This window comes from Myiozetetes cayanensis, unplaced genomic scaffold (assembly GCF_022539395.1).
Source record: "Myiozetetes cayanensis isolate MyiCay16 unplaced genomic scaffold, myiCay2020 scf47, whole genome shotgun sequence".
Taxonomy (NCBI): Eukaryota; Metazoa; Chordata; class Aves; order Passeriformes; family Tyrannidae; genus Myiozetetes; species Myiozetetes cayanensis.
The window spans coordinates 26438-39636 of NW_026087709.1; the positions used below are offsets into that span (position 1 = coordinate 26438).

At 61.6% G+C, this 13199-nt stretch overlaps 1 protein-coding gene across 2 annotated transcripts in view; it reads right to left on the minus strand.

Annotated features, from left to right (window-relative positions):
• The window catches only part of HDAC7 (histone deacetylase 7), a 51538-nt gene that overhangs the window by 13295 nt on the left and 25044 nt on the right, over positions 1–13199 (minus strand). For both annotated transcript variants that reach the window (XM_050331051.1, XM_050331052.1), the window contains exons 2-6: positions 1644–1840; positions 1398–1488; positions 567–678; positions 341–456; positions 70–192 (exon numbers count right to left, since the gene is read on the minus strand). In XM_050331051.1, the coding sequence (XP_050187008.1) occupies positions 70–192; positions 341–456; positions 567–678; positions 1398–1488; positions 1644–1840 (639 nt within the window). The remainder of the gene's footprint in view (positions 1–69; positions 193–340; positions 457–566; positions 679–1397; positions 1489–1643; positions 1841–13199) is intronic.

Here is a 13199-nt window from a genome sequence, read left to right on the forward strand (position 1 = left end):
GGCAGGCTGTGGGTGCCCCAGGATGACCCCAAAGCCCATCCCAAACCCCGCTCTGGGCCGGGGTCTCACCGAGGGCGTCGGGCGGGCGCCTCTTGAGCGAGGGGGGAGCGCTCTCCTTGCGGGTCAGGGGGTTCTTGCGCCGGTCCAGGCACTTCCTGGGCTTGCACCGCACCTTCAGGTTGGGCTCAGACGCTGCCAGGGGAGCACAGGGGGGGGATTCAGGCCTGGCCCCCACCCTGGGCGGGCTGGGTGGGCTCAGTTCCCAGCTCCTGGGAGGGATTTGGTGTTACCCCCATGTTATCTCCTCCCCACACACACACACAAAAAAAAAAGGACTGACCTGTTTTCCGCAGAGGAAAATGCTCCGGGGGGTCCAGAGGTGCGCTGGGGACGGGGGGCAGGAAGGTGCTGAGCACGGCAGGGGGGGGCCCCTCGGGGTCCAGAGGCTCCAGAGACCTACAGGGAGACCCCCCAGTCCTCATCAGAGCCCCTTCCCAGCTGAGCTGTCCCGGGTTTTTGGGGAGTGTCCCCCCACCCTGGGGGGCTGGAGGACGCCGAGGTGTCACCTGTAGGGCAGGGCTGGGGGGTTGGGGTTGCTGCTCCTCTCCAGGGCCGCCTGCTGCTTCTTGAGGATGACCTCGGCCAGCTTCTGCTTCACCACCGTGCTGGCCACGGCACCTGAGGGACCAGCAGGGCTGGGGAGGGTCCCTGTGGGACCCCCACAGCTCCCACGGGCAGAGAGGGGGGGCTCGGGGGCACCGGGGTGGGCGCAGCTGCACCTCTGGGTGCCAGGCAGAGCCCCGAAATCGGGAGCACATTCCAAAACATCCAGCCCCTCCCACCCAGTTCCACCCGTGCCGGCACCAGATGGCGCCGGGAGATCGCGGATGGAGGGGCTGCAAACCCATCCTGGGGGTCCCACTGAGCCCTGCTGGGGACAGGGGGGCTGCAAACCCAGCCCGGGGGTCCCACTGAGCTCTGCCATGGACAGGGGGGCTGCAAACCCATCCTGGGGGTCCCACTGAGCTCTGCCATGGACAGGGGGGGCTGCAAACCCATCCTGGGGGTATCACTGAGCCCTGCTGGGGACAGGGGGGCTGCAAACCCATCCTGGGGGTCCCATTGGGCTCTGCCATGGACAGGGGGGCTGCAAACCCAGCCCGGGGGTCCCACTGAGCTCTGCCATGGACAGGGGGGCTGCAAACCCAGCCCGGGGGTCCCACTGAGCTCTGCCATGGATGAGGGGGCTGCAAACCCATCCTGGGGGTCCCACTGAGCTCTGCCATGGACAGGGGGGCAGAACCTCCCTGTAGGAGCCCCTCTGATCTCCCTCTCCCCCCACCATGATCCAACCCCCGATTTTGGGGGGCCAGGGGGCAGTGAATTTGGGGCCTTACTTCGCTTGCTCTTGTCCTTGTTGAGGATCTGCCTCAGCTCCTGCTCCTGCTGCCCCGGCTCAGCCTCGTGGTGCGGGGACTCCATGGCCACCTGTGGGGACAAGGACGTGGGCACTGGAACCCCTCCCCCCCAGTCCTGCCCCAAAACCCCTCTGGAGACCCCCCAGTCTCACCCAGCACGGTCCCAAACTCCGAAGCGCCGGCTTCTCACCCAAATATCCCCCCCAAAAAACCCCCCCTCCATACCCTGACGTGCTGGTGGGCGAGCTGCTCCACTTGCTGCTGGTGGAGGCTGGCCAGGAAGAGCTGGTGCTGGAGCTGCTGGGTGTGCTTGAGGGCCAGCAGGGCCGTGTCCGAGCCGGGCTTGACCACGCGCTGCCCGATCCTCAGGTCCATGGGGACGGCCTGGGGCACCCGTGGGGAGGTGCAGGGGCTCACGGCGGCTGTGGGGACAACACCGGGGTGGGATCAGTCACTGCCAGGCTCGGAGAAGCCCAGGACTCGGGATCAGGGATGATCCCGCCCGGGAGGGACGTGGGGGTGGGCGGGTTGGAATGTCCTGGCATGACCTCCTGGAACAGTCCCGCTCACACACCTGAAACAGCCCAGTTATATACCTGAAATAGTCCATTTACACACCTGTAACAGCCCAGTTACACACCTGAAAAAGCCCAGTTATACACCTGAAATAGTCCAGTTATACACCTGAAATAGTCCCAGTTATACACCTGAAATAGTCCATTTACACACCTGAAATAGTTCATTTACACACCTGAAATAGTCTCAGTTATACACCTGAAATAGTCCAGTTACACACCTGAAATAGTCCCAGTTATATACCTGAAATAGTCCATTTACACACCTGAAACAGTGCCAGTTACACACCTGAAATAGTCCCAGTTATACACCTGAAATAGTCTCAGTTATACACCTGAAATAGTCCAGTTATACACCTGAAATAGTCCAGTTATACACCTGAAATAGTCCCAGTTACACACCTGAAATAGTCTCAGCTATACACCTGAAACAGCCTAGTTATGCACCTGAAATATTTCCAGTTATACACCTGAAATAGTCCAGTTTTACACCTGAAATAGTCCCAGTTATACACTGAAATACTCCCAGTTATACACCTGTAACAGCCCAGTTATACACCTGAAATAGTCCATTTACACACCTGAAATACTCCCAGTTATACACCTGAAATAGTCTCAGCTACACACCTGAAATATTTCCAGTTATACAGCTGATACAGTGCCAGTTACACACCTGAGCCCATCCCATTTTTCCCCCCCATGGAGCACCCGCTGCCCCAGGGGATTTCCCCCAAAATCCGTGCTTAATTTACCCCTAATTTACCGCGTGCAGGACAGAACCACCCCCGGCCTCAGGCACTGTGGGAGGCCCTGACCTTGCCAGGGCTTCCTCCAGGGTTCCCTCCCCTCTCCACCTCCCTGATAACAGCCTGGGATTTAATTTGTCCCCGGCTAATGGGCTCTAATTGCGGCACCCCGTGATGATGGGGAGGGCGATGGAGATCCCACAGCCACAGCCTGGAAGCTGCTGAGCTCCTGTTCAGCTCCCCACGGGATGTGGGATCCAGGGGACCAGGGGGAGGGCACTGCAGGGGGCTCCGGGAATCCCCCTCCCTCATTTTAAGGCTTTCCAAAAACGAGCCCCGAGGCAGTGGAGGAGCAGAAGTGGGAGGAAGGGAAGGCCAGGCAGGAGCCAGCAGCCAGAAAAACAACTCCTCAGCTCCTCAGCCCGAGCCAGGAAAAAGCCTGTCGAGCATCCCCGGGGCCAAGAGGCTCCCGAGCCTGGACCCTCCTCCTGCCCCCCACCCCAGCCCTGCCCATCCCACACGGCTGGGGATGCCTGGGACGGAGTTTTTTTAGGAGGTGGGAAAAAGAGAGGGGATTAAAGGAGGCACAGTGGGAGTGGGGATGGACCTGGGGTGACCTGGGGTGATGCAGGAGTCCCTGCCTGCATCCCTGCCTGTATCCCTGCCTGCATCCTGTCTGCATGCCTGCCTGCATCCCTGCTTGTATCCCTGCCTGCATCCCTGCCTGCATCCTGCCTGTATCCCTGCCTGCATCCCTGCCTGTATCCCTGCCTGTATCCCTGCCTGCATCCCTGCCTGCATCCCTACCTGCATCCTGCCTGCATCCCTGCCTGTATCCCTGCCTGTATCCCTGCCTGCATCCCTGCCTGCATCCCTGCCTGCATCCCTGCCTGCATCCCTGCCTGTATTCCTGCCTGTATCCCTGCCTGCATCCCTGCCTGTATCCTTGCCTGTATCCCACATGGTGAGGAGTCTCCCCGAGGCTGAGCAGCACCCAGAGCCAGGGTGGGTGTTTTTTAATAACCCCTCTCCTTTATAAACTTTAAAAAACCTTCATAAACCTTCATAATCCGCCCTCCCACCTCCCCCTCCCTCGCCGGGAAGGGCTCAGAGTTCACCGGGGTGGAGGAACTGAAAACGTTTCTGCCCGGGATGAAAGGATAAAAGGTCTTTTCTCCGGAGCCGCTCCCAGGGAAGGAAAAGGAGCCGGAGGGGGGGAATTCGCTCAAATTAAAAAACACTTAAGGAGGAGAAACCACACGAAAGGGCCTCTGCTGAAAGCACGGGGAGATCACAAAGGGGGAGCTCGAGAAATAGGAAATCCCAGAGTCATTCTGGAGTCAGCCCGGAGTCGGGCACCTCGTGTGACCCCGCCCTGCCCTCGGGGCTCTGGGTTTAATCAGGGACAAAAACGCTGCTCCCCACAAAAAATCCCGGCAAAACCAGCACCCCCCAGCTCTGGGGGTGGGGCCCAGGGCTTTTTTTTGGGGGGTAGTCAGTGCCCAGCCCTCCCCACTTCCCTTTGCTCCCCAGCTCCGGGAAAGGAGCTCCAGGGATGGCAGATCCTTGGAAAGGAGCTCCAGGGATGGCAGCTCCCAGGAAAGCCCTGCCCCACCACGGCTGTCAATCCCTCAGCCAAGGCAATCCCGACCCTGCGCCACATGAAATGACCCCAAAAGCCCCAAAACCTTGAGCGAGGACACGAACTCCACCTCGGGCAGGGCTTAAACCACCCAACAACTTCCTTCCTGCCACGCAGGAGCTCCCAGAGGGGACGGAGCGACCTGCACGAGCTCCCCGGGTGGGTTTTCGAAGCCTCCAGAACCCCCTCGAGCCGAGAAGGCAAAACCACGAGTGGGGAAAAGGGGCGATTTCGGCGGGGTTTGGGGCCTAAATTTGGGGTGGGTGGCTGGCAGAAGGAGCCAAATCCTAAACCACAGCAGGCAGGGCTGGGCACAACCCACGGGTCCCCACAGGACGTGGCTGGAGCGTGGGCAGCACGAGGTGGGGCTGAGGAGCTTCATCGGGGACCAGGGGGATGGTGAGTGGGTTCTGGCAGGGCTGGAAACCTCTGGCAGTCATTTCGGGCCATCAGCCACCTGGATGATCCCAAAGCCCACCCCAAAGAGCGGCAGGAGGGTCCGGGGAGCGCGAGATGTCCCCAGGAAACCTCGGAGCAGCCGTGGCTTCGTGCTCCTCCTCACCACCCTCTCCTCGGGACACGGCTCTGGGTCTGATCCCGAAAAAATCCAGGGGTGAAAATGGGTGGGTCCCCCCAGCCCTGCCCGAGCTGGGACTCCCCTGGTGTCCTCCAACAGCCCCATGTCCCTCCCTCAGCGGGCTCCTGGCCGGCCCTAGAGCCTCGGCATCCAGCACGGATCCCCTCCGGGCACGGGCTCCGTCCGGCACCGCTCCTGGCACCGCCGGCTGCTCCGGGGCGCTGCTGTCCCCTCGGGAAGGTGCCAGCAGAGCCCAGTGCCAGTGGAGCCCGGTGCCAGCGCAGCCTGGTGCCAGCAGAACCCGGTGCCAGCACAGCCCAGCGCTCCCGGGAAGCGGCGGCGGCTCCTCCGGGCACGGGACGGACGCCTCTCCTTCCCCGCCCGGGCTCCGATTGCATCAGCACGAGAGGATGCGGCCTCGCTGCCAAGGGAAGCAGCGGAGGGAAGAGATCAAAGGGCTCCAGAGCCTCTCCTGGATCGGCAGCCCTTTGCAGGGGCGGGAGGGGTGGGGGAGGAGGAGAGAGTTCCCGGTGCTCCCGACCGGTTTGGAAGGTTTGGAAGGGGGCTCGGCAGCACCTCCCACCCCCCCCACACAGCCCACCCTGCTGCTGAGACACCCACGGGTGGGCACGGCGTGGGTTGGGGTCTGGGTGACCCCTGGGGCAAGGGGGGGGGGGCTCTCCTGGCAGTGCCACAAAATCTTTGTTGTTCTAGTGGCTGTGTGTGACACCAGAGCCCAGCTTGAGTCACAACCCTCGCCCACCCGCCAGGACACGGCTCAGGGCTCTCCAAAGCTTGGTCTGGAAGTGATGAGACCCTCCAAAAACAAAAAAAGCCTGGATTGCCACGATGCTCATTCCCAGCAAGTGCCTCCTGCCCGTGGATTGGAGCCTCGCTGGGAGCTGCCCAGGAGGAAACCCCCCCTGGCAAACACCGGCCCAGGGCAGAGTCGGGCACGAAAAGAGAATTTAAGACAAAAAAAAAACCCCTCAGGCCCAGCAGGTAAAGGAACTGCGAGGAACAGAGGCAGTCCCGACCCAGCAGGAACGGGATCCATCCCAGGCAAAGAGGCACGAAGGGAATTCCCTCCGTGTGCGGATCCAGAAGCGCCAGCAGGGCCACCCTGCCCCGTGCTGAGCACCAGGGGCTGGGGAGAGGAGCCTGCAAGGAGCTCCCCTGGGAGAGCAGAGAGCTGGGGGTGAGAGTTATTTGTGTCAGAGGACGGGAAGCCACAAGGTTTTCGGTTCCCTGCCCCGAGACGCTCCCGGTGTCCTTTCCCCTCCCTAGGTCCACCTGGCTGGGGCTGCTCGGGAAGGAGCTGGGAAAGCTCTGCCTTTGGCTCAGGGAGCAGCTGGACGAGGTGCAGGGGCAGAGAGGGATCAAACCCGCCCTGGATCCAACGGGGGACAGCGGTGACAACCGCCTGGGACAAACCTGGGTTCCCCCGGGGAAGGGATCCACCACCCGGAATTCCATCCGGGATGAAGGAGCTGCAGGGGAACAGCTACGGGGCGAGGACGCCGGGAAGGATTCCCGGGGAAAAGAGCTGTGGAGGGGCGTGAAGAAATCCAGGAGGACCTGGAGCCTGCCCAGGGAAGAGCAGGAGCGAGGAAAAGCCCCGGAGGAGGCCTCGGTCCCGCTGAGGTGGCAGAACACGGGGACAGAGGGTGCGGTGGGTGTGGGCCCCACATGGAGCAACGCTGCCCTGGGGGGGTTAACCCAGAAAGAGGGATTAATCCCTCTTGGATGAGGAGGGAAAGGAGAATGAACAGAGCAGACAAACGAGCCCAGGGCGGCCGGGACGACTCGAGTTGTAACTCCGTGAGGGGTTTGAGGGATTTGAGCCCTCGGAAGCTCTCGGGATCAGAGCTGGAGTCAGCCCAGCAGAACCCCAGACACCTCCCAGGCCCTAAAACTCAATCACACGGAGGCAGCCGGACCCACCAGACCCTGCTCTGGATGGAAAGATGCTCAGGGGGCATTTGATAAAACCCCTTTGTCTCTGTGAGACCCCCAGGGCACCCCCCCCTCCCCCAAGAGATGGCATCGTGTCCCTGGGGGTCCCCGTGCCCAGCCAGCCCCGGGGACACCGATGGCGAGGGCTGGGGGAGCTCTGGGATCCCGCTCCCACCACACCCGTGCAGTTCCCACGGGGCGAGCCCCGGCCCTGGCAAAGCCCCGGCTGGCACCGGCCCCGGCAGGCTCATTAAAGGCAATTAAGGCAGCGCGGGTATCCCTCCCCCGGGCCCTTTGGGGGATGTTTTGCTGTCAGACAAAACAAACAGGCGGCTCTGCGTGGGCTCCGGGGCAGGTGGTTGGTGCAGCAGCAGCAGCAGCAGCAGCAGGTGGAAATGGCTGAGACCTCTTGGCGGGGAGGCAAAAATTCCAGCCCAAAATTCCAGCCCTTCCTCCTGCTGCTCCCAGGGGTGCCTGCATGGGCAGCCAGAGCCAGAGCTGCTCCTGTGCTCCCTCCAACCCCAAAAAAACTCGTTGGTGGGGGGAAGGAGACAACAGAACTGCACATCCCTTCCTCCTTCCCGGGGCTTCTCCATGGCCTGGGTGCTGCTCCACGAGGGATGGAAGAGCCACACTGAGTCCTGACCCACTGTGGGGCAGGTAAAGGGAAGAGCCAAAGAGATCCTTGAAGCCTCCTTGGAAAAAACCCCGGGACAGACTCGGTGCCAGCCGAGTGTGAGAGCTCCATTTGGCCTCTCCTGGCTGTCCCAGGATGATCCCAGCTCAGCTGGGATCCAGGTCAGTAGGAGATGGGCATCTCCCAGTTGGGATGCTCACCAGGGAGCAACAATCCCCCCAGTAAAACCAGTAAAACTCCAGACCCCCTGGGGATGTGCCGCTTCTGCACCTCTGAAGGGCGGGAGAGGCGTGGCCACACTCCGACCTGTGGGCTTTGCTCCACGTCTTTGGGTTTTGCTGAAGGTGCTAAACAGGGGTTTAGCCAGGACAAATCAGGATCATTTCTCGCCTTAATTAATTCTGCTTTCACTTCCTGGCACGTGGGAGCACAACTGAGGAGCCTCGGCTTTGCCTCCCCCTGCCACGGGAGCTCTGCAGAAAAATCACGGGGGGACTTTGCAGCCCCCTCTTTGTCACCACCAGAGCCCTTGTCCACGAGGCAAAGGGCTGAAAAGAGCCAGAGAGAGCCAGAACTCCCTTTCAGGGCCATATTTCTGCATCACAAAGCAGGGGGTGACCTTCCCCTCCTCTCAAAGGCAACTGAAACCATCCCGAGGGGACAGGGGGTGGTTTCGTCCCCTCCCACTGGAGCCCCCACCACGACCCCTCCACAGGTGCTCAGGGCACCGGTGACACCAGGATCCCACTCTGCCTCCCCAAAACACCTTCCCCCTGAGCTCCAGCAACCTCACCCCAGCCCTGGGAGCGAGGGAGGTGGAGGCAGCAGCGTCTCCACCAGCACTGCCCACCACGGGCACGCGGCCACATCCGTGCGTCCACGACCAGCCCCGCTGCAGAGGCAGCTCTGGCAGGGCCCTGAGCCCTCAGCAGGGCACACCTGAGCCCTGGGGACACAGTGGGGAGCTGCATCTCCAGTGCCAGGCGTGGGGATGGCTCAGGGAGGTCTCAGGCCGAGCCGCATCACCCCCTGCTTCCAAGAGCAGCGGTCGTGCCTCTTGCACAACCACCAGGCCAGGCCAGAATCCCCTCCCTCCCCCTCCCTCCCCACATCCCTCTGAGGCAAAAAAAGGAAGAAGGCTGGAGACATCCTTCCCGTCCCCGCGGACAATGGGATGGAAATAGCTCGGGAGAGGCTCCCGCGAGGACGCGGGAGCTGCGCGGGGGTTCCGCTTCCCGCCATTGTCCGCCCGGGATGAGCCACCCCCAGGCAGGGCAGGGACAAAACCTCACCCTAAAAAAGCCTCCTCACCCCCTCAAAGGAGCAGTCCCGAACACAAACCTGCTGTCCCATCCAGCTCCAGCTCCACCCAAGGCCCCCCAGGTCCCGATTTCATCCAAAATCCGGCGGCTGCTGCGGACACACCGAGATCCCCGTGCTCGGTCCCACAGAGGGGCTGGAAACCAGAGACTCTGCAACACCCCCAAAAATCTACTCCCCAGACCGGTGGGATTTTTCCAGAAAAAAACAAAAAAAAACAAAAAAAACAAAACAAAAAAACCCCACCAGGACGTCAGGAAGGCACTTTCTCTGGGCCCAGCCCGGAGGGTGAAACGAAGCCCCTGGGGGGAGTGAGGGGGGAGCCAGTCCCACCCTAAATCCCTGTTTTCTCCCGCAGATGGGAGGTGCACGTGTTGGGGCTGCTCCAGCACACACGTCAGCACTTGGAAAACCCTGCGAGGGCCGACCAGGACGCTGCTGACGGCACAGGGGGGTGGCAGGAGGGCCTGGCCGGGGCAGGACCACTCCAAAGCCATGGATCAGCCCCCAGATTTGGGGTTGGAGACTCGAGACAGTGCCAGCTTTGGTATCCACCCCCCTCACACCTCTGAGGGATTTTGGAGGGCGAGTTGCCACTTGCAGCCCTTTGGCGGCACCGAGGTGGCGAAGGGAACTGCTTCCTTACGAAAGAAAATTGTTCTCCTTTATAAAAAAAAGCCTCTAGACCACGGCTATTTAAAGGGTTTGAGATGCTTTTAGGACCAGAGCTGGGATTTCGGGGCTGGAGGAGCATCCCAGAGTCGGCAAGGCAGGGAGGGAATGGGGAGGAAGAGGAGGGTGGATGATGCCACACGTCCCTGCTGCTCCCCATCCTGAGCAGGGATGCTCCCACCTGAGCAGGGAGACCATCCCAGAGCAGCCTGGCCTCTCTTCACCTGCCAAAAATCAAGGCCAGGCCCTCCCTCCCCAACCAGAGCTGCTGGTGCATCTCCTGAAGCCACGACCTCAACGTTCCCTCAACGTTCCCTCAACGTTCCCTCAACGTTCCCAAGGGCAGGAGGTTTTTTTTGTGGCCCCGTGGACGGGTTAAAAATAGAAACCATCAGTATTATTGTCCTGCAAGCAAAATATAGAAAGGTTACATCCTCCCTGCTGAATTAATAAAAAGACAAAACTCCACAGCAGAGGTTTCTCCCAGCAGAGGTGCCTGGGGAAGCTCCGGCTCTGGGAGCGACTTGGGAAGCCGGCACTGGATCCCCTGGGTTGGTTGCACTGAGTCAGTGCAGGAGACCCCCTGAGCTCCCCCATCCCCAATCCCAGGGTCATCCCTGCCAGGGAGGGAGCTCAGCCCGAGCCTCCTTCTTGGAAAGGGATGGGTTTTCTGGCCTTTCCATGGGTGTGCTTGTGCACAACACGCTGCTCCCACCCAGCCGGGGCCGGGCTCTGGATCCCGTCTCATTCCTCAGAAAATCCCCCGGGGGAGATGAAGCAGAGGGAGGAATGTGACGGGTCCCTTCCAGCTCCAAGAGGGGGACCCTGCCCTGTGCAAGGGCAGCCCAGGGAGAGGAATCCACCAGCCCACCAGCCAGGGGATGTCCGTCCTTCCAGCAGCTCCCTGGAGAGGTGAGCTCCCTGCCTGAGGTGGGGATGCCCCTCCAGGGCCCACCATCCCACACCAAGCTCGGGAACTCCAAACCCATCCGGGCACCTCGAGCCTGATCCATCCCCTGCCCCGCAGGGATCACTCAGCCAGATCCCTCTCCCGCCCTGTGCCGAGCCAAGGCGCTTGGAAATGCATGACGACTTCAGCAGATTAATTGGAAACACAGCCCGGGTGTTGCAATCCCAGGAATGACTCCAGTTTCAGGAACAAATGTTTTCATCCCTGACTGGGAGCAGTCCCCCCAAGTGTGGAAGCACATTTTTGCAGCTGTAGGTCACCCCTCCCCGGTGCAGGGGAGGGGGGGAAGAGCTCAGCATCTCCCCCCCTGCCCTCCCCTCCAGCTTGCATCACCGGGTGGCTGCAGGGATTCCTCAAATCCCAGAGCGACAGCCCCTGGTTCTGCTCCTCCAGCCCCCTCCCCGAGCTGTTCCTGACGGCTTTTTGCCCTCAGGAGGAGGTGGGAGGGTGGGAAGGGATGGGGGGGTGTCCTCCTGCAAGCCCTCTTCCAGCTGCTGGTGGCTTCCCAAAAGGCCACTGTCCCTTCCCAGAGATCCAGCAGGACCAGCCCAGCTGGAACATTGAGGTCCCTCCGCTGCCTGAGTCCTGCACCTTCCACACTCACACGAAAACTCGCACCGCGGGCAGACCCCAAAACGGTTTCTGCTGAAGGACAAGGGCTTGGAGAGCTCAAGGATTCTCCTGCTGTGCCCAAAATCCCCGGAGGGGACTCTTCTGCTCCACGTCCACCAGCTGGGAGTGGGTGCCCCCCTCACACCCCCCTCCTCGGGAGCACCACGGTGGCAAACCCAGCTCAGCTCCCCGAAATCAAGCCTGGGAGACAGGACCTACTCCCACCTCCAAGGTCCTTGAAGATGCATCCCCACGAGACCACCCTCTCCATCTCGTGGCAAACCATTCCCGTGCTCCCAAATTATTCCCCCCCCTCCCGCAGCCTCTCCCCTTTCCAGGAGGTTCAGGCCTTTCCATCGCTCCTCCCTGAGTGAGGTGGCCCCTCTGCAGCCACCCCAGCTCCTCAGAGGTTGGGCTTTGGTGACCTTGGAGGTCTTTTCCGAGCTGGGTGATTCCAGGAGCCCGCTTGGTGATTCCAGGAGCCCGGCTGGGTGATGGATAAGGGAAGGAGAAAAGCTGGTCTATCCACCCCCCAGGAGCCCTGGCAGGGAGCTCTGCTCCCTGATCCTGCTGCCAAGGGCTCCTGCAACCCAGGAAAAACCGTGTGGGCTGGGGAAAGGGCACGTGGCTGCTGCTGCTGCTGCTGCTGCTGCTGCTGCCGGAGGGGAGGACGGGGAGCTGGGAGAGCGGGGATGGTCCCAGAGTGGGGACTCAGTGGTACCCAAAGGGATGGAGGGACGGGCTCTGGAGGGGCTGTGGATGCTCCCTTGTGATCCCTGTCCCTGCAGATGGACGTGGAGCAGTGCCTGGGAGCATTCCTGGCTTGGCAGAGGTGGAGATGCTCCCACAGAGAGCGGCGGGGTCTGGGGGGGAGCAGCGAGCCTGGGGAGGCCACGATTGCAAGGGGATAAAGCACAATCTCCCCAGCTAAATCAGCTCCTGCAGGCCTGGCTCCTGCAGCCCCAGCTCCTCTCCCAGCTGTTTGGCTCCCCTCTAAACCCAGCCCTGCCAGAGCTGAGGCCTGACCTGGGAGCAGAGCCCTGAGCTGCACAAACCCTCCCTGGAGCTCCCCTGTCCCACCCCAGGCTTGGGTGGGACCCAAGCCCAGTTCCCTCCTCAGTCTTTGCCTCACAGAGCTCTTTTTCCCCCTGCACAAAAGCCCCAATTCCCAGGCAGACCATTTTGGGGGGGTGATTTTCTCCTCCCTGCCATGAAGTCACGGAGGTCAGCGAGTTCCCGACGTCACTTTGGACACTGGGGCAAAACAAACCCAGCGGGTTTTGGAAGGAGATGCCACTCCAGGAGCTTTGCTCACCCCAGAGCCCTTTATTTGGGGTGTCTCCCCTCTCCCCAGCCAGGAGATCCAGGTGCTGATGGATCCAGAAAGCGACCAGTGGCACTGGAATGGGAGCGTCTCCTCCCCACTGGGCTGACTGGTTGGCGAGTTGGGGGGGGGCTCTGGCAAACCCCATCCCTCACCCCCAGGGTCAGGAGGTGTGAGATGACCCCCATGGACAGAGGGAATGCCATGGGGGCTTTGCCAGGATCTGCTCCAGCCTCCCCCAGTGAGGCAGGAGGGAGGGAGGGAGGGAAGGAGGGAGGGAGTAGGGAAGGAGGGAGGACAGGGATTTGTGCAGACACAGCACACGGCCCAGCTCCAACCGGGCCGGGCCCACAAATCCTTCTGCAAGTCTCCCTGTCCCACCTCCAGATGCGCCAGCGCCCCGTCCCACACCCTGCACCCCTCCCAGGCACACCCTCCACCTCCTGGGCTCGCTTGGCACGTCGTGCCAGGCACGTCCCTGCTCTGCAGGGCTGCTTTGGGCTGGGGGGGAGACTCAAGGTCCCCTCCCTGCCAGCACCCCAGCCAGGCAACACCGTCCCCATCCCTGTCCCCATCCCCATCCCCATCCCAGGCTCCTGAACCCCCATCCAACCCCTGCAGTGTCCGTGAGTCAGACACGCAGTCACTGCCCCTTCTGAGGCGCTGCCACAGCATTAATGTCGTCAGAGAGTCCCCCAGAAATATATCCTCACTCCTAGCAGTGTCCCATCTCCTCACTCCTAGCAGTGT